Genomic DNA, 27152 nt, shown 5'->3' on the forward strand with positions numbered 1-27152 from the left:
GAGGACACGGTTGTGACAAAACATACCTGGGCTCACTGCAAACCTATACCCAAAGATACGTGGGCTCCTACTAGCAGCATGTCGAAATAGTGCATCCCGATACTTCAAAGTTAATAGTCAATACTGGTAAAGGTATACACACAGCTGGAGTTGCTTTCAAGTGTCTCAGCTACCTGATGCTGTCTCCTCCGAGTTAAAACTTCAGGCTGTTCAAGAGGGATTTTAGCTCAAATCAGTGCATCATGTATCAGTTCAAAGAGCAGTGTAGGAAGTGTAGTTCTTTGTATTTTTACTCTCCCCTGGAGAAAATGGGCATCACATAGTGAAATACAGGTCTTCCATTAAGAAAGGAAAAGTATATGGCCAATTTTCAGCTAAGAGAGTGTTTTATCTCTGAGATACCTTTGCTGCTCCTTTTAAACGGGAAAATTTGGAAACTACAGAGCCCTTTCACCCAAGCGTCATTTCCTGACCAGGTGAGTTTTCACCTCCCCAGCCAGCCCAAAGAGGGAGTTCAGGTTCGTAATAGCTCTCTTAAGCCGAGCAAATACAACACAGGCACAATTATGTGACAGAGATGGTTCTTCTGAGGCAATAAGCTGTTGGCTGCTACAAGTGGCAGGACAAAGCAATAATGCAGCAATTCCTATTACCTGTAATAGGAGGATCTTTTTTTTTATGTCACTGGTTGGATAGCTTTAATTTTTTAAATCAAAATAGCAAAAGATAATGTCCCTAGTGAGCTAGCACTGTTCCTGTTTTGTACCAACTCAAATGCAAGGTGCTGGATGCGAAGTCTGCCTTCAACAGGGATGGGGGCAATACACATAGATACATACTGGCCTTCCAAGGAGGAAGAGGCAAATGAAATAGTGTCTGTCAGTGTCGACGGGTCCTACTTAACCCTTGGTTCTGCCATTTGCTCCTATCCCCACATGTGTGCAGCTGTGCTCCTGGTGCCATTCAGCTTGAGGAGGACAACCAAGCACTCTGGCCGTCCGCCAGCACCCCCAGGTGAGTGGGAGTACCACCACACCAGGAAATCAACGTCTGCTTTTGCAGCGGCTCCTCTTCAAAATCTTAATGAATTGTAAAAATTCACCTCCTGCCAAGCAGCGTGTGGATGTAGGATGCAAGGTGGTGACGGCAGTCGAAGGGCTGGGGGGGCTCACCCCAGTGGGTGGAGGGGTTTGGCGAGCATCTCTGTCAGCCAAGAGCAGGGAAGGGCTCCTGCAGCCCAGGAAAGCCCAAACTGAGTGAGGAGCAGCAAGAGGTGGAGGAGGATGGAGCCTGAGGCAAGCCCGACCGCCGAGAGGCAGAGGGGAAGGAGCTGCTCTGCTTCGGCTTGGACTTCATTTCTGGAAGGGGTAGATTGCCTGAAGGGCTACAAGAGCTCAGTGACCAAAACTGACATCTATAATCAATTTTAGTGCATCCTCCTGAGCTGAAGTGGGGCCAGAGCTGTGATCAAGCGGCTGGACCTGAAGCTCTGAGGTGCTGTTACACAGCACAGAATGTAAAATATAGGAGGATTTGCCCCCTGACGATTCCCCCTCGGTGTTTCACAGTCACAGATTTTGTGATTTTTGTGCATTCCCATACTTGGTCCCCCCTCCGCTATTTATTTTAAGCAAGTTTACAGCTGTGCCTCAGACCTGCAGGGACTAACCCTGAATTGCCTCCTGTGGGGATAACCCCTCATCAGCGCTGGCACAGATGGGCTGGAAACAAGTCAGAGAGATGACGTGACTTTTTTTTCCTCCGTATGTCCTCACGGAGCTGCCTCCATCTCCCTGTACTGCCACCGCAGCTAAAAATGCCTCTTGTTAGCAGCCATCCTCCAGAACGAAGACGAAAAGCACCAGCACTCATCTGCACCCACCAGAAGCAGATTCCCGTTGTTCGGGCACATAAACATTGAGGCAACGCCGGTAGCGAGGGGAGATCTCTGCTTCCTCACGGTGGGTCGTGGATGCTGCCATGTGGTGAGAGGCGTTTCTGGCCGGCTTCACCCTCATCAGAGGGAGAAGGCTTCAGCTCCTCTCCAGCTGGTGCGCACAGCAGGCTCCTGGCTGCTTCTAGCAAGTGTAGGGTGGGCTTCCCAACTAGATTCTGGCTGTTTGTGGGCTTACAGTTTATCTTCTCCCGGAGCTTCGTAACCTTCTTTCAGGAGTAAAAAGGTTGTGCGTGTATTTGAAGTTGCAGGATTTTTTTTTTTGTCTTGCCATACACACACATCTATTTCATTCTCTTATTTTTATCTTCCCCGGCGCACTCATTTATTTGATTATCTTATTCTGAGATCCATACTGGATAAAAGGCTAGATTGAAAAATGCAGCTAAATGCATACAACCCTAAAAGTGGTCCCTTGCTTCAAGCCAAGTGACAAGAGCAGTGACATTGATTCTGATCAGGATGAGGGAACATGAAGGCCATGCCCACCCTACGCAGCGTTTGACCCTGAGTCCTTAATACAATATAATCATTTTTTCTGTGTGTACAGGTGTAGGAAGTGCCGTTCAAAGTATCCAAGGCAATGCAAGAGCCTGTGCCATCACCAGTCTGAGTGGTGCTCTTGCAGTGTGAACCTGATGGTCAGTGCTGCACGGCTGGTGCCGCGGCATGGGAAAGTGCTCAAGGATGCTCGAGGTTGCAAAGCGAGGACAAAAGGGAGACAGGAGGAGCCAAACCTGGTGTAGTGTTGTTCACACTGCTTATTGGGAAGGTGTCTGCACTAAAATATTTCCAGAACTGTGGACAGGTATTGCTTCAAAGGGAACAAATTTGTTCACTCCAAAAACGAGCTAGAGAATGAATTAACATGAGTGCAGAGTGGACAATGTAGGACCAAGATCTGTGAGTGAAAATAGGGCAGACACACCCAAAGAGCTGCTAGGTATCCAAGGCAGGAGTCAGGTGGAAGTGAGGCTTTTAAGTCCAAATTTGCAATACAGTTCTCCTCCCATAACTGAAACAGCTATTTCTTAGCCTGGGATATGCCCAAGTTCATTTGGTTCTTCCCTTTTTACCTGCCTTTGGACACCCACTTGTTGCAGTTATTCCAGCAGTGTCCCACGCTCAGCAGCTCAAGAGCCTGAGCCTGCCCAGGACCAGGAGAAACACGCGGGGCTGTGTGTGACCTGCACTGTCAGGGCACTCCTCGATGCCAACAAGCTCGGGCTTTCCACGGAGCAAACTGTGCAAACTAGGTCAGAGTAATGTGGTTCTGCCCACGTTTGCTGGACACCGTAACAGTTAGAGCTCTCATCCAGGAGGCAGGAAATCAAATTCCTTGGTCTGAAGGAGCTCAAACCTGTATCTCTTTGCTTTTGTCAGTGTACAGACACTATAGACACTGAAGCTACATCTACATAAGTACATTAAACAGTTCTAGGACACCAAATCTCATTTCTCTGTATTGTTAATTTGTTATCACAGCATTAGCTTGGGCTACCTAGCACTCTGGTTGGCCTCAGTGCATGAGAGTGGTCATGGGCGCTAGCAAAAATGTAACCCAAAATGTTGGGTACTGTGTCTTTGTGTGATTAAGTGTTTGGGTTTTTTTATTTATCCCATTAAGATATCCCTTCTCTGTACTTTACCTGCTCAAAAACAAGGTCAGAAGGAATTATCCTAGTTATGTGGCTGTTGGGTAGGTAAGGTCGTCCTTTAGTTAGATTCCAGCAAGGGTGAAAAGGATGTAGCCAAGATTGTAGCTGAGCTTAATGAGAGAATTTATTTGTGGTGGTGTGAGACTGTAAAAAAGACACCAGGGCAGGTTAGCTGCAGCCGAATGAGCATAGGGGTGGTCAGTCCATGGGGAAAAGAACAGCTTAACACAGAAGTCTGCAATTAATTATTTTAAAATATAAAATGGCAATGACTAGCATTGAGATTTGCCTGGCAGAACATCATTCCAGGCTGTAAGTACATATTGTTGTGATACATCCTCCAGACCTCCTGGCCACAGACCAGCTTCCTTTTTTCATCGGCCGCAAGGAAGAACTATTGCTTCCCAGCCCCCCAGCCCACAGGTATCATGTTGTTAAACACAATTCTGCTTGTAAAATTAAGAAAAATAATTCAAGCATCATCCAACAAAATGCAGGGGGTTGCTAAAGGGAGTTCTGAATGCCTTGTAAGGCACAAAACTATTAAGGGCTAAGATTTAATCATGACCTTGTCCTGTCCTTATGGCAGGTATATATAGCCTAAGATATATGGCATTTCTTGTATCTTAACAGGCTCAAATTTTCAAGCATTTTCAAATAAACACGTGACTGCTGATTGTAATAATTTGTTAAACTCCCTTATAAGTCAGGTAAGACATTCAGGCAATTGCTTTGTACCTGGAGTATGCTATATTTCTGTTTCAACTTAGAAATATTAATGAGCCGAGATTTCATAAAAACAAGGTGTGCATGGGTGACTTGGGGAGGTGTACATTATTAAACCGTGCAAGAATACACAGATGCTTTTCAAAGAAAGGCTTTATCTTCTCAGGTGTTAATGTTGATGTCTTACTGTTAATATTCGGGAGTGAATCAGCTCCTGAGTATTTTCCAATCTATTTCCAAGTGTGCTCTGGTCCCTACCAGAGCACGCCTGGAGACCCTCCTCTTCACCGTGACATTGCCTTTCCTTGACTCTGCAAGAGGCTACCCCCCCCAGACCTCTCTGGGTAGATTTGTAGTGGAAATCTTGATTTCATCACTTCATGTCATCCCTGTCTAAAAAGGCCAGCTCTCTCACCTCTGTCTGCCTGAAGAAGGCGATTGCTGTCCACTCAGCAATTGCAGGAATTGCAGGAAAGCAATTATTCTAAACAGAATACTTTAAGGTGATTGCTTAGAAGAGAGGCTTGCCTCATAAGTGTGCTTTCAAGAACAGCTATGCAATTAGGAGGCTAATTATTCTGATAAATTCTGAACCACTAACAATTATGATGGCTCAAGAAAAGCAGCCCTAAAATTGTTGAGTCCTGATTCTGCAGATGCTAAGTGCTGGCTGCTTTCAGCTCCTACCGAATTCAAATGAGAGTTGAAGGCATTCAGTTTCTCACAAAGTCAGGATTTAAGAAGAGGCTTTCCCTTCCCTAAACATAATCACTCTTGTTTGAAGGGCGGGGGCAGCCTGAAGAAAATGACAGGAATATGAAAGGAGAATTCTTTTTCCTTCACTGAGCCATTAGCACTGACAGCCGTAAAACCACGTCTGGGACCAATACACAAACATTAATAACCAGCCATCAGTGTAGTTTTACCAATTAGTGCTAATTACATTTCATTAGAAAAACTGGCAGCATGGGGAGGGTGGAGTTTGAACTACTTTTTTGTTTCCTACTGACCTACATAACTAATGAAAAGTTTTAATTAACAGAAAACTATATTTTTGTTTCCATCAACATAGTTTAGAGGAGATTACAGAAAAAAATGGTACCTGGCTAAGTGGAGAACCAGACTACATCGCACTTACTGGGAGGTCTGTTCTTCAACTGAACACATGGAGATTTTTGTACTTTTCTGATTATAGCCAAATTGTACTTGCCACTAGTCCTGTTACTACATTTGGTCCTTGCTTTCCATTAGACAGTAATTTCCAGCAGAAGAATGTGAAGTGAAACTATTCCAGGACCTGTAACAATTAAAATCAGTTATAAGTGTTTTCTTTTCATCCCCCCGGACAAGAAGAGGCTAGCAAATACAAAATGCAGTCTGCAGTGTTTGATTTGCAACACTGTTCTAAGCATGAATGGTATTCATCACCCTTAAGTATAAACTTATGATTAATTTTTCTACGCCCACAGCACACTTGACAGAGTTAATTTTCTTTACATTGTGATACCTGAAGTTTTGCCTAAGAGGACCCAGCGTCTTTCACCTCCAGCTCACAAATTCATTACTCATTGAAGGTTGATCTGTGTAAATTAAGGTGCTTGGCCCCGTCCATTTTCCCACTGGAAAAGTTCCCAAATCACACCTTCCAGCCCTTGTCACCAGTCTGGCAGAGGCAGCCAAGAGCAGAATGAGGAGGCACACATCCGACTGCCACCGCACCTTAGGGACAGGGACATCAGGACACAAATTCTTCCCTGCCACTGCCTGAACGTACAGCTACAAGCAAGTCCCTTGGACTCCGCTCCCCCAAAAGGTACTTTAAATTCAAAACTGCAATCTCCAGACCCCTGCTCAGCTGCAATTTAACTCAAAGGCACTTCACTATTTCTTAGCAAAAATTCCCAGGGGTTTGGGGTCTGTTTCAGGGTGTGGGCTTGGCCTCGGCAGCAGGGATCTTGTGCTGGGCTGGGAAGTGGTGTACCTCTGCGTGCTGGATTGACAGGAGCGTGTAGGCTTGCAAGATGCTTCTGATAAAAGGGTCTCTTTCAGACCAGGAGGGATGTACCTTCCCTTGTCCAAACCGAGCAGCAGAGTTTTCCACCTAGGTGCAGAAGAAATCTGCTTCCACAACCCAGGGGCATTCAGGCCCTTGCGTCTCACGTCTCTGCCGGCTTTGTGTAGACACAGTGTGTTTGCCTAGAAGCATTTAATTAACTATGTAGAAAAGTAAAAAAAATGTGCACTACCTTTTTCCTCGCATAAAGAGCAGCTTTATATATTCCTTCAGGACATAAGGAAAGGAGAAGGAGGAATTGGAGTGGAGTCCTCATGAGAGAAGAGAATGAAAGAGCTGAAGCAGAAGTGTTCACACATATTCTTTGAAAGGCTATGGCACAAATAGAGCTGCAGTCTGAGAACCCTTCCAGTGCAAATACCCATACCTTTACAATCCTGAAAGCAGAATAACAGAAAGAGGTAAAATGTCACAATTTTATAGCGCTACATAATGGCTTTCTAAGTTGTTGAGATTTTTTATATTGGGTCCTAACCAAATGCCATGCAAAACCTTAACTTCATAACACATGGTCAAATATGAATTCAGCAAGAACTGATTTGCATGCATCTTACATATTCCATATCTATGCATTTTTATGTTTCTTGATAGAGATCCAGCAGTTTGTGTTAACTTCATTTCGTAGCAAAGCCATGCAAAAGCTGCAAAAGGATAGTTGTGTCATTGTTACACTAGAATTTTTGTAACTTTCTTTGGCATCTCTTCTCATGCACATATTAAAAACCACAGTATCAAGTTGCAAAACTTTTAGAAAAATCCACAATGTAAAGCAACAGCCGTACAGTGTGAATTAGTGCAGGCAGAAGAAAGGGACCAGAAGGAAAAACCTACTAGACAGCGCTCGGCATCTACAGACTTTGAAGAAGCAGAGATTTGGATCTGAGCTGTTCTCATCTCTGATTTCCATGTTTATTTTCTGCTTTTTTCATGTAGCCACAAAAATAACTCCATTCAGCTATAGCCTCATTACCACTGAGTTGTGCCAATTGTATCAGCTGTTCGTTTGGCTCTCAGTACAGGCAACAGTTCAGGTTTGTTCAGGTTTCTCCCTGCATGTGATCCTTTTTTCCTTTTTGATGTTGCATTTTTGCAGTTGAGTATCTGTCAGCTATTATCAGGTGAGATGGTAGCAAATCTAAAGTTGTCTAGAAAAACCACAATCACCATTACTGCATACTGTTGCCACCCTGAAATTCATAGCAGGAACAGGATTAGCTTGAATTTAAGACTAAACTAAATTAGGTTGGATTAGCTATTCTCTTTTAGCAAAAAAAAAAAAAATAAACAAAACAAAACAAACAAAAAAACAAACAAAAAGAACATCAGCAGTTCTTAAAGAGAGGGTGCAAGAAGGTCAGGATAAGTCCACGCCAGCCCTGCTGGCATGTGTCAGGGTGTGTGACTTTGGTGGCAATTCCTCCCCTCTGTAGTCCATGGAGGGGAAGCTGTGGGTCAAGAGCCACTGGGCAGCTGAAGGCAGGAGAGGAGGTGAAAAAAAAGGGCATGGTTGGAACTGGGGTGAGTTACCCTGTGACAATATGTTTGGGAACAGAAGACATGAGAGAGAGAGCAAGTCCTCTGTAGCCTGGAGAAGGAGAGGGCAGCAGTCTGCCAATGACACTTCGCATGTGGCGACAGCGTGGATTGGAAAAGCCTCTGGAACGATGCTGCCTACCTCTTTTCTTCATGTTCCTGCCTTCTCTGCACAAGGTCTACTGCACCCTCCAGGGACACCAGCTCCCTAGAGCAAGGGCTGAAACCGTACTTAGCTACACAGAGGAAGGAGTTCTTTTTTCTGAGTAAGATGACTTTCAGGTATTTGGATCCCCATGGGAGTCGTCTAATTCTTCATGCTTGCTAATGAAAAGCGAATCTATCCAGTTCTAGTCTTCATCAACAGGTTAATTGTCATAATATTAATTATTCCTTTTTATTAAGTTTAGTTCCATTTAAAAGCTTTGCCCTTCTTTGTAATTAGGTGTTAAGGTTATATTATTTATATGAGGTGATTGCTTTCTTTAAAGTGTAGAACACAAAGTGAAACATAAACTAATTTCTCTGGTACAGCAATGTCAACACATTTTTGGTGCATAAAGCATCAGGTATGATATACACGGATGGGACCATGTATGGTGGCAATGATCGCAAGAGCTTCAGATGACAGGCTTTCAAAATCTAATGCTAATTAGATCTTCATCTGATCAGACCTTCTATGTGTCCCTGACCATTACATTTCTCTCAGTTGCCCCAGTATATTCTGTATGCTGAAGCATATTAATGTTTGGTTAAACCTAACTTTCCAGAAGGGCATCCAGTTGTCTTGTGGCAGTTCAGACAGTTAGTTAGCTTCCATATGAAAATAAGATCCCCAACTATCCAACTTGAATTTCTCATCTTCAGCTCCCAAACAATGATTTCGCAGAGCCTTTTTCATCTGGACTTAAGAGTCCCTTCATAACTGCACTATTTCCTGTGAAAATACTCCAATACCACCTCTGAACCATGTCACGAGATTCTTTAAGGTAAGCTCGGCAGACTGAGCTCTTTACGTTTCTCGCTCCGAGAGTGTTAAACAGGAGCTTGTTTGAGCAGCTCCAGGGCCACCTGGCACACAGGGGTCTGAGCAGGGGCAGGACCCCCAGATGACAGGGACGTGCCAGGCTGCCTGGTCCCGGCCGGTGCTCTGGACTTGCTCAAGCCACCACCGTGCTCCCCACTGCTGCGGCAGTAAGGGAAAAGCACTGCTGGGCAGAGATGGCCTCGGCTGAGCTTGCTCCTGCTCCGCGAGCAGCAAGGAGATGGGGGCTTCCGAGTCCCCACCTTTGCTGGCCACTGCCACCGCCTCAGCTCTGCTGAGCTCCTGTGCAAAGGAGGGAGAAGCCTGTGCGGGGGTGGAAGAGGCTTTGCTCAGTCCTGGGAGAAAGGGCAGGGAGAAATGGTCAGTACTCTCTTGGAAGGTAGTTCCTTCTGTTCTTTGGAGCAAAAAACTTCAGGCTTGCTTTCACTGTTGAGAAGCTCACAGTAGCCCGTGACCCTTTCCAAAGGGATTACTCTGTGCTGGGTGACGACAGCCACCAACCCCAATGCTGGCTTTGTAGGGAGCTACCACTGTCCTTCCTGCACAGCGGTAGCTCCCTACAAAGCTCCTAATGAAAAGCTCAACCTGCCTTATGCCCAGCCAGAAAGGAACGGGAAGAATTCACTGTCATGTCTTTTTGTCCCCTCCCAGTTCCCCACACTTCACAAATTCTCATCTATAATTCATTGTTATATGTTACCCTTTTTCACTGATTGTACATCACTGCTTATTCCTAATTGCTGCTTTCATTTTTTCAGAGTCTGGATGGCCTTTCAGGCAACACTGTCATCTTTCTTGGCACTGGAATCACAGGGTTTTGGCTATTTAATGAGCTCTTCTTGAAAGAGCTCACAGTTCTCCATCACATTTGCTCCTTCTGTTATTTTTTTTCTCACTATCAGTCTCACCGTTTTTTCTTCATCTTTGGGAAACTAGTCCTTCTGAAACACTAAAAATGTGTAAAAGTCTGTTCTCTTTTTGCCCACTTTGAATATTCGCAAGCAGTGAACACTGTTCCCTGGCTGACCACTTAGCTTTACCTGTCACAGAAGGGTCTGGAATAGATTTGGTGTAGGGTGGGTGTTCTAGGTTAGGAAGTTACCCTTGTAACTTTTAGAAAAATGCCTTCAAAATAGTCTCTGAGGATATTGCAGTTCTTTCCACACACAAAGCTTGTGAAGAAATGAGGAATTGTATATGTGAAATTTTGTTGCAACTGATTTGAATCCAGGAGTTCTTGTTCAGTCCATCATAGTCAAGTCAGAAATTATTTTCCTAACATTTGAGACTGTTTGGGTAGCAGGTTGTATTTCAGCTGATGATTTATTTATGAATCTGAGGAAAAAGATTATTTATGACTGCAAATGTGGGATAAAGTGTAAAATTTTACCTATACCCAAAATTGAATCACAAAACTTCAGCCTATATTTTATTCACAAGCTTCTTTCCTAATATATTATTTAGCAAACATACCATTATCTCATCATATGTGGTCTTAGCCCCAAAGAGTTTGCAGTCTCATTCAGGCACCAAAGATTTTTTAGCAGAGGAAAGCGTAATTAAGTAATTAGTTTTGAAATAAACAGACATCATTTCAGATTAGAGATGATGCACTTTAATTAAGGCTTCATCCAGAAACCTTCACCTGCGAGGCACGCATTCTGCACCAGCAATGGCAAAAGGTGTTATGCAAAGGACTTCACTGAAAGCAGAAACCAGTCTTAGATCATGACAGTGAAATAATTTTACCTATGCCTAGGTCATAGGTCCCTCAACAAAACACAAAGTATAGTGATTTCAAAAGCCATACGTTATGTTTAATCCTCCTTACAATATACCGAGCATACTTCCCTGCGGTTTGATTTTGCTGGGAATTGAAAACATTAAGGTGCATGGTCCTCAGGCAGAGTTACAGCACTGAGAATTATTCCACCACAGTTCAGTGCAATTTACCACGTCTCATAATGCCTGAGTACAGGCAGCCCATGAATGCAAATGGGAAGAATAATTCCATTAAATTATTTTTATAACTGCATAATTTTAGTAATTAAAACCTTTACTTATACCGATTCAGGAGCGAGCAGAATATTATACTAATGCACTGCACTTATTAAATTTTTAAGGTTGACTAGTAAATTTGTGGGCGATGCAAGCTGTAGTTAAGTTTCTCTCTGAGGAGAAAAGTGGTTGAACAGCATTTTGATTAGTACAATATTTTTATGGGAATTGTCTCCCCAAATTCAGTTTGGTGGGAACAGATGTGCTTTTTCACATACCTGATTCTATGACTATTTTGCTGTGCTTCAGATTTTTCTGAGGCACAGGTGTTTCTAGGCAACATTTACTGAATTCCCCAAGGAAAAATATCAGCATAGGAAAAGGAAAACTAAAAGCTGCCTGACCCAGGAGCTGTACTGAGTTAGCCTGTTGTCTAGTCCTTCAGTTATTCCAGGCCAAAGAAATACGCTTATTTATTTCTTTGGGCTTTGGGTGAAGCCTTTAGGTTATGACCTGCAAAACCAGTGAGAAACCCAAACTGAGAAAATCCCTAGAGACATGTAAGAGAGCGTTGAAAATAAGTTGCTCATCAAATACTGATAATCATTCAGTCATCTCCATAAGAATGCACAGGACATGGAAAACAAATGCAAAAAAGCACATGCATTAAATGAAAATCCTGGGTTTTTATATATTTTATCCTGCCCCAAACCCTGCATATCGCACAAAAAACATATGTAAGGGAGCAGTGCTCTGTACAGATTTAATTACAGTCTCTGGTCCCAGGTTAGCTTAAAGGAAAAACAGAGAAGTCATCTCACCTTTCATAATTCATTAGAAACTTAAGTTAGACGGTACAATTGATTCAGAAGAGTACATGACACTTTTTTCATTGCCTCTTCTCTATTTCTCTGCCAGAAAGCTCTTATATCTCAGCTTCTTACAAGATTGTTAAATTACTAGTCAGAAGAACAAACCTTTCAAAAGATTTAGAGGTTTTACCTTCTGGATTATATACCGTGGTGATTTAATACTAACATGCTGCGGTGCCGACTAGGGCAATTTCATTCATAAGAATTTATGGGCTACTCAGAATATATCCTGAACGATGGTTATAATTATCTGACAAGTTGTTCTGTGAGCAGGGGGACTGATGTTGCATCCGTGCCCCTCAAGCCCCCTCCCGTCCCAGGCATCCCATCTCTCTGCCTCCTTCAGCAGCCCCTGGCTGTGGCTGGGGCAGAGCTGCAAACGCCCCAGCCAGTGCCGCTGGTGCCACACAAAACCTGCAATGGGTTCTACGCCTAAAACCAGCATGCACAAAAGAAGAAACAACTGGTTAATTGTCCTGGTAGAGAGAGGCTTTCTTTTCCTGATGCCTTCAGAAGTCTGTTTATTCTCACTGCTATCCAAGCAAAGGCAGGTTTGCCATGACAGCTTTAGGCACCTGCTGGAAACCAAGATCACGGGTCCTTTGTAATTCGTGGGAATTTGCCTTTGACCTCTGTAGTTAAAGGATCATTATTGAAACCTTTAGGCTCTCTGCTTGCTCCTGTTTGTAGTTGCACAGGTCATGTTGATGATTATACCTCCTATGCCTCATCACAGGTAAGTACACACACCAGCATTACAAACAGAAAAGTCCTGGCCGAGAATACACAATTTACAATTTCACCTTATCTGTGCTCTGCTGTGACTACGAGGTAACACATCATAAAGAAAAAGACACAACAACAAAAAAGGGAGTACAGTGGGGCAAAATTCTGTTTTCTCATCCTGGAATCACTCTCTGGAAATATGCAGCTGAAGTAAGTGGATTTACACTCAAGTAGATTAAAGCAGATTTAGTTCCTAGACTGTTACCCATATATGCCTCTTATCTTATCATTGTCATGGTTGCACTATACTGTTTCAAACTGTTGAGGAATGATAGCTCCATTTAACACTGTCCACAGATCTGTAAATTCAACTGTACAACAAATGAGGTTTTAGCTGCCGCTGAATTTGGCCTCTACTTATGTTCTTTAAGAAAAAAGATGTTCATAGCCCTAGCATTTTCCTGAGCAGCATCCATAGTGCTGCTCACTCACATTAGCACTAATTTCACTTCAACTCTGATCAAGCAACGTCCTGAATGGCTTTAAAGAAGGAGAAATACGAAGTTGCCTCTGATCTTCCTAACAGCAGAGCAAATCAGAAATCTCCCCATAAGTGATTAGAGTTACTCCAGTGGAAAACTACCACTAAGCCAACTCCTAAGATGGGAAATAGTAGCTAATTACACACTACTGATGGGAAAGAGGATGACCTCACACACCTGCATGTTGCTTCTAGCCATTATAGAAGGTAGGGCTGGAAAGAGCTCCAAGAGGTCCTCTGCAACATTTCTGGATCATTGATAGGTGATTCTGTGATTTCCCACAGAAGCTCATGCCATTCACTGTGGATATGGAAAATGGATTATTCCCACTATTTTTGCAGCTGCTCTCTATGTAGTAATTGAAGACTGTTATGATGTCTTAATTCGGTCCTCTCCAGAGTAACATCCCTGGTTCCTTCACTATTTTCTTAGATGTCATTTTTTTCTAGATCTTTGATCATTGACTTTGCCTTCTTCTAAGCTCTATCCGGTTGGTTTAAATCCGTTTGAACTATGGTGCGAGCAGCTGAACACAGAAACTTGGAAGCAAAATGCCAGTGTACCCTACTAGGTGTGGCTGCCTTTGTAGGGAGCACAGTCCTGGACCTGTGTCTGGAAGACAGCATCATAGGTCTTCTGATCCAAGTGGCTTTCTTTGCAGCCTCTGCAGTATCTCTGTCACCTCTGGCTGTTACATTATGTGATAATCATTCTGGAGTCACTGTAAGCTCTTAATTCTTGGTTTTCAGGTGCAATTTTTGTCAATAATTCTACAAGTTGTTGCACTCTGAGAAGCTAAATAGGTTTATGCCCTGAGACTGTGTCTCTCCTTCTGGCTGAAGGAGACTGGTCTTGCTCTCCAATGGAAAGTTTGCTGCTAGCTTTGTTTATCAGACACTGCAATAATTAATTTCCTATGACTTCCCCGTGACGGTGGATTAACCTATTTAAGGATCTGAGGGAAGACTCCAGCTGTGAAGAGAAGAGCAGAACCACAGCGAGCGTTGCCATTGTGGGCAGTAAGGAAGTCTGAGAGTCTGTTTCCTGCTCAGAGAATCCACAAGTGGGCATTTCCATGTAAAGTGCATCTAAAAACCAAGGCTTCACACCATGCTCAGTTGCCTAGAATTACAGATTGGAAAGTTAAAGGCTGTGCATAGCCACCAGTAAAATAAAAGTTTCTATGCATAACAGAAGAAATACTTGACCACTGTACAGTATTTGTAGGAGAAATAATCTGCAATCCCATTCAAACTGCAGAAGGAGGAAAGCCATTAAAAACAAATCACTTCATAGTGTTTATGCTTATGTCTTGCATAAATGTCTTGCTCTCCATAAAGTTTGACTCTGATGAGAAGGAAAGCTGTGGGAGAAATGATTATGTGCTTATTTTCATAGAAATGATCCATCAGTTTCTGATGACAACAACACAGAAGTGTGCTTGAAAGATACCAGCTCTGACATCAGCTCACTACACTCATTTTGTTCTACAAATACCTAAGTTTTGAGATAAATCTGAAAGCGCTTTAATCTCTTAGCAAAGTGAACAAACTCGGTTGTGGAATGGTAAGTGTGATACTGAAAACTCAACAAGCTACAGAACGGCATCCTTTTGTGGCAATATTTGGGTTTATGTCTTGTTTAGGGTGCAGTCACTGAAGAATCTGATCTGTCACAGCATAGGATCTCTCATCCTCTATGAAGCAGTCTGATGTGCATTGATGGTGAGAGAGAAGCTGGCAAGCTGCTGATTCTCTCTCTTCACTCTCTCCCCACTGTCTAAAACACATAATAGCAAAAAACCCCAACACAAGCCCCAAAACTAGTCAAAACATGGATGTAGTTCTACATTTAACTTAAATAAGGATTTGTTTAAAACCTTACAAGCCGTCATATCCACCAGCACTAAAAAGCCTAAAGCAGAAAACACGTAAAAAAGAAATCATAACTCACATCCAGGTACAAAAGGATACTGTTATGCATGTGCAATTCACTAATGCTTATTCAAACAACTTCTGAAAACACTGCCCCACATTCTACTGTGAATCCCAGCATAAAGAGTAAAAAGGTTACTTCATATATATCTCAATAATCTCACCTAGTTGGGCTTGAAGAGAATAAGGTATCTTCTAGGTATCTTGGACAGAATATCCAAAATTTAAATCCATACAGGGTCATTAGGCATCTTGGAAAGTTCTAATTTTTTCCCTCTTCATCTTTAGTATTTTTTGTACAGTAAATAGTGAAGATCTCATCCTCCCTAGTTCTGAGATCTTGGTCTTCTAGATAATGCCCTGCAGATTTGGTAGACTGGGAGATAAGTCCCCAGCTTCTTGTGGGGTGTATCACTGTTCCCACTGCTATGAGGATACTCACTGTGTACATAAATGGTCTTCTGTGTTGTAGCAGGGAATCTGAATAGCTCAGTACTCAGACCATTTATTTCCTTTCAAAATCCGTACAGCTGAATTATATGGCACAGAACAAATCTTTTATATTTAAATAGAGTAAACAGGGAATGCCACAGTGGTATGGTGAAATGAATTAGTTTTTGTAACAGGAACGTTGTTTGTTACAACTGTTTCAATAGAAAGATAACTGGATGAGCTTGCATGTGATTAATTCCTTTTCATTGTGGAAAAGCCTAGTGTATGAATTGATAATGTATTTTACTTTGCCTTTATATAATGAGCTTGAGTTTTCTTTAGTTGAATCCCTAAACAGCAGGGGAACTCAGTTCAGCTGAACTGGCTGTGCTGAGTCATAACAATTCAAAAGTTGAGCAGGCAGAAATCTAATTATCCCCTGGCCCTCGCCATAGATCAAGTCTCTCCGGGCAAAGGTTGGTGGATATGACTAAATGATGGCAGAAATCTTATCCAGTCAGATCCTTCTAGCTAGTTACTGCTCTGGGGATCAAGTAATGGTCCCAAACTCTCGTTTTCACATTGTCTCCTGCAATTTCAAAGTAACTAGATGTAATCTGAACAAGTATCCTTATTACATTGTGGCATCGTGCAAATTATGTCTGCTTTATCCAAGAAATTTTCATCCAAGAGGAATCATGTACTTTATCGAATTAGTGTGGCTGCATCATCAAGGGCCATGTAGCTAACATGCAAGGCAAATTACATCAGTGGAACAGTTCACTGGAAGCCGAATACTTCAAAGTGCTCATGCCTCCCTATGGTTGTTAACAGGTGGGATAAGGCTTGTTTGCAGAAATCCTCTCTCCTCCCTTTTCAACACTGAGCACCAGACCTGGCATGCAACCCAGCACTTACAGCAAGACTGATATACTCCCAGTGGCTTCCTTGTGGTCTGGACGCTTCTATAAGCAAAAACCTAAGAAAAAGTATCACTGACCTTGAGAAACTTCAGACCCTGTGGCTGACAGGTCAGGAAGATGTGGAGTAAGAGGCAGCTCTGAATAGAGTCTAGGAATAGTATCAAGTAAAGCACCCTCTGAACTATCTTTATTATGTTGGCCTACTCAAGAAGACATGTGGTTGTTTCTAAAGGTGGGACTCTTGGGTCACATCACTCAGCCCAGCAGCCTGGATGCTGCCTCTGTCACATGAAAGAGCAGAGTGGAGCACCAGCAGCTATGGAGAATGCCCTGGTGTACTGGGAGATGTCTGTACAGTACATCTTTGCAGTCCTCACTTAGGCAGGAGTGAACCCACTCGACTCATGCTCCAAGCTAGCATAGAGACATGGTGTTACATCTCAGCAGAATTTAGTAATGCAGGCCTATTTCATTAGCCTAGGCTTCCAGACAGGTCAGAACACCAGACAAGTTCTCTCATACCCACTCACACAAGAACACGTACACATACTGCGGTCACATCAAACATGAGGAAAACGCTAACTCCTGCTGAAAAAGGACCTTGAGCCAACCCACTTATTTACCACAGAAATTAATGGTAGTTTTCTGGGCATCTGGGGTTTCACCAGGAGTCTGACTCAAGAAGTAGCCAATAACTGCTCTTCACTTGGACATGTAATGACAAGAGATCATGATAAAATGATATAAACATCTTCAGGAGAGGAGCTGACGGTGTTGCTTACTAACTTTGTCTGCAAAGTGGTTTTGTGCTTATATTGAAGATACACAGGCGTATGGAAACAGTAGAGTATTAGCAAGATCATAATTGAAACTTAATGGCTTCATGAAGCTCAGTGCAGAAGAGTAATTTTTGTGACTGAAATTTTAGATGACACAAAATGGAAGGATGTGAGGAAGAAAATCAAAACATAAGATTAAAAACTTCCTCCCACTTAGCTATCCTCTCAGATTCCTCTGTTTAACCTTAAATAGTTGATTAACTTCTTTCTCATGGGTCTCCTGGGACAAGTAAGGCTATAGGACAGATTTGGAGATTCTGATCAATCTGCATTGGGGGACCATCTGACCATCCTGATGTGGTCTGCTGAAGGTCTGAGAAGGTGTTAGGATCCTTGAGAGAAAAGCAGATAAACTTTTCAAATCTGAACTAGATCACTGAAATATAATGAGAAAAATGTCCCACCTCAGAGAAAGGTATTTTCCAATACTCCAGCAGTTTCTTACGATATCTATGATGTCTGGCATAGTACATAGATTGCTATGCCTCACTCCTAGAGGTCAGTGACCGTTAATTAAAATTTCACTGTACACCCACCTTTTGAAGGATGTGTCCTCAGCTTGCCATCTGGAAGGTTAATAACGGACAGATTTGCAGGCCGTGCTGCAATACTCAGACCCAAAGATGAATTTCAAACACTTCCGATTGCAGCAGCTGTTCAGATCTGCATTTGGGATGGTTTGCAGAGAAAGGACCCTTTTGAAATTTTGGGTTCAGTATCAAGCCTTTAACATGGACTGATTCCAGTGCTGGAGACGTGAATGTTGATGACTAATGCTGGGCACGTAAATAATAACCAAGGGTAATGTGAAAGGATAACAAGGGATTCTCTGTGGCCATCTGGGTGGAGAGAGAAATTGAGTCTCCTGAATGGACAACACCCAAGGCTGCTTTGACAATCAAACAGCTTCAGCCAATATTTGCTACCATCTTCCATTACATGATGCTGAGCCTCAGGCTTGGAATTCAGGTACAAGTAATAACACAGGCAGGTTACAGCTTCTTTTTTAGCATCAGAGAGAGAAAGATTAGCAAAAGCTTCCTGGACAATGAACTTTTATAGCTTCTTTGTGACTCTTTGGAATGTTTTAGGGGAATTGCTGATGATACATTCACAGCTATGACACTGGAAATACATAACCCCTGGGATGGTGTTCACAAGCATGCTTAACCCAAACTCCTTCGATGGTCTCAGCTCTCTCTTTTCCAAAGAACATCCCACTTCATTATCTTTTAGCATTAAATAACTGGTGTTTGTTTGTGCCTGGCATTTGTAAAGGTCTCAGAACCAACAAATCCTGTGCTTTAGTATTGGTGTGTGGCTTTGGCTTCCTCTTATGTCCTCAACTAATTTAACCTTTCTTTGCATCCAAGCCATTGCCTAGAAGGTGCAGAGGAGCACAATGACATATAACCCAGGGATGCTGTTCATGCTTGGAAAATGATGTTGCATTCTGCACCCTATAACCCATGTAGGGTTGTAGTCTTTTACCACACACAGATCGTCAGCCCCTGAAGGGCATAGATGCTCGATCAAGCTGAGCTGTCCCACGTGTATGGAGTCTTGTTTCCTGGTAACATGTTGCAGCCCATATAATAGAAAACCAGCATCCAGAACTGTAAGCAGTGTCCCCCGGAGAGGAAGAATTTGCAGCTAAAGAAGAGGCTGTTATTTGGTACAATATTCTGGCACTGCTTAGCATTTTGATCTAGTTCTGTTTGGGAAGACATCTCGTGATGGAGAATGTCTCACCTTATCAGAGATGGACAGCAGCTGCTGCACAGGAATGGGAGGTCTTTAGGTGATCAGCTGCATCGGGAATAATTTGAAGAAATGAGAGTTAATTAGTTCAGGGTAAACCAAGAAGGGATCTGATTAGCCAGAATACTAAACACCAGTTGCTTCCAGAACACAGCTAAATGGCTTTACAAAGCTAAGAAAAGACAGCATCTGGTAGCTTTTCCAACACATGAGCTCTGGCCACTAAAAAATTGACCTCTTCTTGCCCTCCCTCAGAAAATTTAGTTCTGGATGAGGGCAGATTTGGGAGGGCGTTTGCATTTTTTTGAAATAAATAATTTCTGGAAGGGCTTGTAAGATACCCAGCTACTCATGAGCAGGCTTTAATGTGGAGAAAAACTCATCACCATGAAGCAGGATTTTTTGAAGAACCACTGTTAGAAGCAAACTGATCTTCCTTGCAAAGTCAGGTTGTCCCTTCTTCAGGTGGAGTTTGCTCTCAGGCAACCTGGCCATCCTGGGAACAACACCAGGTCAGCCTCCTACCTGCTGGTCCCCTCTTCTCTGACAAGAAGAAGCCATCCTGTGTATAACTAAGAACCCGACGATTTCCTTCCCATGGGTTGCACACTAAAATATCAAAGAACTCTGATGGTGGTCTTAGCCCATAGCTGAAACATTAGGAAGTTCATTTCTGGAAATTCAAACACATTCTTTAGCTTGCATAACATTTATATAAAAACAAAAGGACACTCAAGGCAGGCAAAGCTAAGAATGTGAGCAAGAAGTGGACCATCTGTGGGCTGGTGTGTGGCCGCCTCTGTGGCTGCTAACACTCAATTCCAGCTGGACCTGTCAGCTCCTTCCTTGTAAGCATGCTGTCAGTGCAAATTGACAGGAGTCCCTGGGATTCAAGCCTCAGAATGTATTCCCTTATGCAACGCTAATTGTTCACAACAGGACAGATATCGCAGGAGAAGATGTTTGACTAATTGCATATCAAATTGCACCCAAGCCAAAAACCCGTCGCAGAGGAGGCAGTATGTAATTTCAGATAGGGTGAAATGGGATCACGTCTATGCATGAACTCAGCCACATAGGTTCTGCTTAAATTCTCACCGTAAATATTCAGCAGAATTTGCAAGGCCATAAGGCAGTGCTCTGCGTGAATGTGAATTGCATCCATAGCATGTATGGGACTGTGTCTTGTATAATTCATGAGAATAGCCACACGGGGTCATACCAAAGGTTCGTTCAGCTCAGCGTCCTGTCTCTGAATCTGAACAGTGAAAGATGTGTAGGAAAAAAGCATAAGAAATGCAATAAGCATAGCATGCTCCTTCCCCTGCTGTACCCTCTATACTGACAGTCACTAGTTCAGGGATTTCTGGAGGCTGTTCCTGCTTCCTAGAGCTTAATGGCCCATGAGAGACCTTCCTTCCCTGATTCTGTCTAATTGCTTCTTCAACCCATTCATACTTGTGCTATCCAAAACATCCTGTGGCAAGGAGGTGCACAATTTAATTATGTATTGTGTGCAGATGTTCTTCTTTTCCTTTATTGTGATTAATAATTTCATGTGTTGCCTGCTAATTCCCGTGTATAAGAAAGAGCAAACAATCTTTCCTTACTCATTTTTGCAGTTTTCACTTCCTCCCGTAGATTGCTGTATATTATTTGGAGAAAATGAAAACTCAAACTGACTCATCTCAGATATTAAGGTGATAAGAGATCACATCTATTTGTTAACTTCCAGCTGTATCTTTATAGTGGGTCTGTTCTGAATTCCAGGTACAAGAAATGGTCTCTCTGTAGTATTCAGGCTTTGAATACAAATTACAGCATGAACCTGCCTCCAGCGTTATTATCCATTGGGCTACTGGGATTTAGAAACTCTTTGTATCTTGTCTGGTTACTGTGGCCATTCTCAAAGTCTGTTATTTCTATGCTTTGTACCAGATATGTAAGTATAAGGCTATGCTTTGGGTTGCCCTCAAAGGTATACAGCATTTCAATGAAAATCTCTCCATGTTCAGACACAGAGGTTTCAACAGACCCCCAGATGCAAAGACCAAAAAGAACCCCAAAACCATGGAAGAAAATCAACCCTGCCCCCCCCTTTCTCCTTGTCTTCACATGTAATATTGTGCAAAATGCTGCTATGAAGGTCTCCCTCTGCAACTGCTCCACCCGTCACTGGATTCTCCATCTTATTCAAAGTCTCACATATATCTAGTCTCATTTTATCCCATGTACCCGTCTCCTAATAGTGTACCAGATGCATCCTTCTGATTGCTTGTCATGGGCAACAGTCATTTTTTCTTTCTCAAGGGAAAGCTGTATTCATACATCAATTCTCCACCTTCATGCCAGAGACTCTCTCCCTTAATTCTTGTTTTCGAAGCCCCTCATACAAAATGCACAATGGGTATGGAATGCCAGAGAATCAAAGCACCTGTGTTTTGTATTCAGCCAGCACTAGCTTGAGTGGATGTGCAAAAGCACAAGCCTAGACTTTTGAGGTCCCCAGCCCTCAGCACCCTCATAGCTCTGTTTCTGCTACATACTTTTTTCCCCTTGCCATGTCTGACTATCACTGTTAAGTTCTTAAAGGCAGGAAAGGAGTGATATTTACAGTGCTTTGTTTCCTATTGCCAGTGTCTGCGACAGTTAACATGAAAATGCACCCTGTCAGTGGTTCACTTCAAGTGTGGAGCATTGCTGTTCCTGTCAAGGGGAAAGAACCTAGTGCAGTTCCAAAGAGCTTGGGTTTTTTAAGCCCCTTTTTAAAATTGCATTTCCATAGACAACAGAATATTTAGTTGAGTTATTCTGTGCAAACTGAATCAAACCTTCCTGTTGTTGCTCTCTGTGATCAATAAGAGGTGCATCATTTGAGAGGAGTAGTTATAGTGCCCAGTGTGGAAGTTTGGTTTATACCATCGGTGTGAGCGAGGGGGTTCTGAAGAAACTACCAGACAATCGGTATGCAAGGATGACAGCCACAGGGGACAACAAGCTGCAGGTGACCATGGCTGCATAAGGAGCTTTAGCCCTTCTTGGCCAACCTGCTGTACCTACATGTTGCCCTCTACCTGAGATAATGGCATGGCTCCAAGCATACGGCAGGCCTTAGCACAAGATGAGTATTAGCCAAAATCTGAGCAGGAGCTGGGTGACCAGTTGCAGCTCCATGGGTCCCTTCCAACCTCCACCCTCCTGTGCAACTCTGTGCCTTGCTTTCACTCCTAAAGCACCTGAACTCAGCCCTCATGCCCGCCGGCAAGGATGCTGGGACAAGGCACGATCCCAAACTCCTCCCCGAGGGGTCATCCCCAAACAGCAGCTCCCCGCTCCAGAACAGCCGATGGCGGACACACTCAGAAGAGAGAAAATATCGTTTTATTGAGAACATCAACTGCGGTGGGGGGTGGGCCCAGGACTCACAGGGGTTCAGCCGGTAACAGGAAAACGGCACCTACAAGGACAGAGTCAGAGAGCACTGCTGAATGCACAGCGGCAGGAAGAGGCAGGGTTTGGTTGCCCTCTCTTTGGGGAACACCGTTGACGAGGAATTGCTCATAGCCCAGAAGAGAGCGAGCTATGGCTGGCATTGCCGAGGGGAGGGCTCTGGCGCCTTATCCCCACGGGGAATGCCCTTAGAGAGCTGTGCGCGCGCAGAGATGCACAGGGCCCCTGTGCCACGCAGCAGGGCTCGATGGGGAGCCCCTGGGGAGCGGCCACGGGGTTCTTGCCAGACCCTGCGCAGCAGCAGAGCCTGGTACGCACCTGGGCTTCTCGACCTGCCGGACCTTCCTGCATCTTTTCCGTTTGCGATCCCCCAATACGTTTTCTCTCTTCCTCCTCTTTTTTTCTGCACAGCTTTCGTCTCCCCAGGCCTGTTTCCTCCTTCGGTTTCTTCTCTTTTCCTTGTCCCGAGGAGAGCCTGCAAACCTTTCCATCCCACAGTGCGCTTAGATGGGGAAAGCCGTGATCCACTGGAGTCATTGCTATTTTAACCAAAGCCAGCTCATTTTACCTGCCATCCTCTGAAAGGCTCGCCACTTCTTCTGGGCGCCCCAGGGAGCCTGCCGTGCTCTCGGGGGTGGTGGGAGGCAAAGCTGAAGGGGCCTATGACAGAAATGTTGGAGTTGGCAGGTGGCAAGGGATGACCTGGGGCGGTAAGCGACTGCTTGCCAAATTGCTACCTTAGCTCTCCAGGGGAGATCCCTTTGGCTGCTTTGCCTCAGCCACGTTCTGCACCAGCCCCCCACCCAAAAAACCCTTGATGAAGCTCTGAAGATGTAGGACCCGAGCAAAAGCCCTCGGAAGTTGATGGCTACTCCCCTCTGTCTTTTTGCAGGTAGCCGGTGGGCATTTTGTGAGATGAAGCCTGTGCCTCGTACCTTTGAGAAACAACCTTGCCAGTTTTCCTTACTGGGTGTCGTCCCGGGGGGCGGAGGAATAACCCAAACCCACACCAGCTCTACTGCCAGGAAGAGGCACAGGACCCCTTGGCCTCAGAAACTCTCCTCCTCCACCAGGCACGCTGTCACAGGGTTTGGGGACCTGACATACCTCTCCCATTTCAGACTCCCCCACCATATCTCCCCCAGCTTCTTTGAGGACACCGAGCAGAGAGGGGGGTGCGTGCGGCAAGGCTTCTGCCTGATGCTCGGCGTCTGCTGCGACCGCAGGGACTTGCTGCTCTTCCAAACGCAGAGCTAGAAAGCAAAAGCGTGGGCAGCAAAGTGACTTCTTGGAAGGAGACGACAGCTAAAGCCAAACCCAGCCAAAGCCCTACACCCCTTACGTTTCCAGCCCTCTGACACCCTGTCTGCAGGCTCCAGCTCCTCTTGCGGAGCAAACCGTTCATGCCCTGAGAGGCAGTGGCCAAACAGAGGCCACGGGGCAAGCGGGGCTGAGAGGCAAACACTGGATGCCCAGCCATGCCAGAAATGGTGCTGACGCTTCTGGTGTTCCAAGCCCCAGCCTGGGACAGCCCTCAGTTCCTCCTCATACCTCTGGCTCCGTCCGTGGGGGCTGGCGACTCCCCAGCTGATGGACAGGAGCGGCCAGCCACCTCCTCCCCAACGATGTCGCCGCAATTTTCAATCATAAACAGCACCAGCGTGTTCACCTGCACACATCAAACCCTTGGTCTCAACCCAGGTGCCTGAAAACGTATCACGCAGCCTTTCCCACTCCCGACCCTTGCCTCTGCACAGACGGCTGTGGCTGTGGGGCTGCCTTTGCGGGCAGCCACCCCACCGGCATTTGCTCAAGGGAGGAGGCAGCCAGGGACCTCTGAGCAGCCAAGCTCTGATGGGCCGGCAAGGCTGCAGCCGGCTTGCCAACACAGCGCACCTTCTCGGTCACCTCCAGCATGGCCTGGAGCGGGAGCAGGTCCTCGTTGGGTGGGCTCAGCAGGTTTGGCCCAAGGCAGATGGCCAGGTTGCTGCAGCTCATCCTGCTGGTGGCTGCGTTGTGGCCGATGTGCTGGAGGAGGGACAGCAGCCGCTTGAGGAGCAGGAGGTTGGCCGCAGGCAACTTCTCGGCCACCCTGAGGGAACAGGAACTCAACGTTAATAGAGCAGATGTTGCCCACAGCCATCCCCAAAGCTTGCCCAAGGCAGGGGGGAGCCAGCGGCTGAGTTGCGCAGCTTTCCAGGTGCTCTCAGCCAGCGGTCAGTGCTCCTGCGCTTCAGGAAGGAAGCACGGCCTTGCTTCCCAGCTCCTCATTTCACCCAAGCCCAGGCAAGGGAAGGCTCCCTGTCCATGCCCTTTCCCCCAAAATCTAAGCCCACCCCAGCAAAAGCAAGCTGTCAGAAGACACAGCTTTTTAAGGAGACCGTCCCTTTTCAGGCAAGTCCCAGGCCTCTACCAGTCCCTCCTCAACAGGCAGGCTGCTGCCCACACTTACGCTTTCAGCTCTTCCACCTTCTCCTGCTTGCTTGTCCTCTCCATGGCTTGCATCCAGTCCTCGTAGAGGTGGGTCACCAGCAGCTTGTCGGGGATGCTTCGGAGGAAGTCCTGCAATGCCAAGGGCTCCGGGTGAGCCTTTGAAGTTTCCAGGCCGGCCAGGAGCTCCTCCAGCCGCAGGTCAGCAGCGCTCACCTTCAAGACGGCGGCCAGCAGGAGTGCAGGCTGGCTTCCCAGGTCAACATTGGCGTCGCGGTCCAGGGCCTCCCGCAGCTCCCGAAGTTCCGTCCCGCTGGCGGCTTTTCGGAATATCCCCTCCGTCGACGGTCCTTCCTGGTGCAGGACAACCAGCAGCTCCTGCAGGAGAGGCAGGAGGACAGTTGCTTGGCTGAGGAGCTGCCTTCCGACAGCGGTGGCCAGAGCACTGCCCCAGAGCGGGCTCCTTGCTGGGGGTGAAGAGCCCAAGCCGCCATCCCCGGAGCTCCTGGGGACGCCCGTGTCCCCTGTGCAGCAGCCGGAGGGAGGGCTCCCACCGCCTCTACGGAGCATCTGGAGGGCTGGGGACCCCCCCGGCCAGGCTGGCTTACCTGGATGGGCTGGGGCAGGGAGCCATCCTCCCCGCAGAGGGCTGCCAGGGGCTGGCCAAAGAGCGCCCTGCTGCAGCCGGAGCCCGCCTGCCCTGGCGCCTGGGCAGTGGCCGGGGTCCTCCGATGAGCAAAGGGCCAGGGCAGCCCCCTCCTCTTCCTCCTCCTGCTGCTGCTCCCTCCTGCTGCAAAGGAAAGCAGAGTAAGAGCCTGTCAACAGAGACCGCCAGGCCAGCGCTCCCGGGGCCTGCCCTGCCCGCAGCGTGGTGCTGAGCGGTGCAGCAGGACGGGCAGGGAGCCAGCAGCTGGAACTCTGAGCTCCGGCTCAGCAGCTCCAGTTGGGAGGCTCCTGAGAGCCGGCACGCCACCAGGAGAGGAGAGCCTGGCCCAGCCCTCGCCCTGTCCTCCTCCAAGCCATGGGCAGCAGCAGAGGCTCCGTGTCCCCGCAGAACCACGTCCAGCGGCCGCTGCCCAGCGGGTGTCCTTCCTCCTGGAGGTGACGTCCTGCCTCGGGCTGCCCAACCTGCATGGCGACACTCGAGGGACAAGTGAGCACAGCTCCAGCGCTTGCAGGAGCTTACCGTTCTTCCCGAAACTCACCCGGTGCGTGGCAAAGTCCCCCTCCGTTGCTCGGCGGGACCGTCGGAGGCCCTTGCTTGGGACCAGCCTGCAAGAACCAGGCTGCGCTCAGAGAGCAGCCCCGCAGCGCAAAGGGCCGCCGGCGAGCTGCCAGCCAGCACCGGCAGCCTGAGCGCGGCAGAGCCGGGACCCTCTGCCCTCCCGGGCTCCCTGCCCCGCGGGGCAGGTTTCCCCCCAGCACCGCCGGCGAGGATGTGCCGGCATTCCCGGTGGCTCCCCAACCCTCTCCGCTCCCCGAGTGGCACCACCCTTCCCTCCATCCCTCACCCCACTGGCCGCACGTGCCGGCACAGCCAGAGGCGGGCGAAAGGCAGCCCTTCTCACCTCGGCCTGGCCCTCCATCAGCCTCTCCAGGCTCCCGGCGCTGAATGTCCTCCACTGGGCAAGAGAGAAGGAGCGGAGGCAGGTGAGCAGCGATGCCTCTGCCGCTCGCTCGGCTGGAGGACCAGGGCTCGGGGGCAGAGCCCAGACCGGGCAGGCACTCACGGCGTGGCGGCGGCCCAGCTCCTTCTCCAGGAGCCTGATTGACGGGACAGGCGTCACCCGGGCTCTCTTGGCTCCTTCTGGTGTCCTGTGCGCCGGGAAGGCACAGGGAGAGAGCTGGCTGAGCCCCAAGCCGCCTCTTCTCCCTTGTGCGGCAGCTCTGCCCGAGAGCTGCCCGCAGCCGCAAAGGCACCTCTCCCCAGCTGGGGAGCTGTGTTCCCCCATCCGGCTGTGCCTGGAGCATCCCCGCGGCTTACCCCAGCAGCGTGCCCACCCACAGCTCCTTCAGCGCCCGGGAGCTGCAGAAAGAGAGGAGAACCAGCGTCAGGCCCCGCTGCCCCCCAGCCCGTGGGCAGAGGCGGGCGCCTGCGCAGCCCTGCCCCGTGGGGAAGGACGCCAGAGCGGGACGAAGCCCCGTGGGGCAGGACAGAGGCACTGCCCGAGCCCTGGCTCCCCGTGTCCTGCCAGAGCAGCTGCTTTCGCCCTCCCCTTCTGGGGACCCAAAGGGGATGCGGGACCTGCCCATGA

The 27152-nt window shown here is 46.7% G+C and overlaps 1 protein-coding gene across 1 annotated transcript; it reads right to left on the reverse strand.

Annotated features, from left to right (window-relative positions):
- Positions 1-1956: 1956 nt before the first annotated feature.
- On the reverse strand, positions 1957-25467 carry LOC104838212 (T-cell activation Rho GTPase-activating protein-like). The gene is made up of 7 exons (XM_010577840.1): positions 24920-25467; positions 24268-24559; positions 24019-24136; positions 23575-23720; positions 23036-23127; positions 22786-22942; positions 1957-2160 (listed from the first exon to the last, which is right to left on the reverse strand). Exons 1-7 carry the CDS (start codon positions 25465-25467, stop codon positions 1957-1959), a joined length of 1557 nt encoding a protein of 518 aa, XP_010576142.1.
- Between the last annotated feature and the right edge of the window lie 1685 nt (positions 25468-27152).

Source organism: Haliaeetus leucocephalus, unplaced genomic scaffold, assembly GCF_000737465.1.
Source record: "Haliaeetus leucocephalus isolate CR32 unplaced genomic scaffold, Haliaeetus_leucocephalus-4.0 Scaffold577, whole genome shotgun sequence".
NCBI lineage: Eukaryota > Metazoa > Chordata > Aves > Accipitriformes > Accipitridae > Haliaeetus > Haliaeetus leucocephalus.

Coding starts and splice junctions, on each gene's coding strand:
- LOC104838212 (XM_010577840.1), bottom strand. CDS start 25,467: ATGCTCCGTAGAGGCGGTGGGAGCCCTCCCTCCGGCTGCTGCACAGGG. Junction 24,560..24,919: donor AAGGTGGAAGAGCTGAAAGC/GTAAGTGTGGGC, acceptor CTGTTCCCTCAG/GGTGGCCGAGAAGTTGCCTG. Junction 23,128..23,574: donor GGGAGTCTGAAATGGGAGAG/GTATGTCAGGTC, acceptor TTTCTGTCATAG/GCCCCTTCAGCTTTGCCTCC.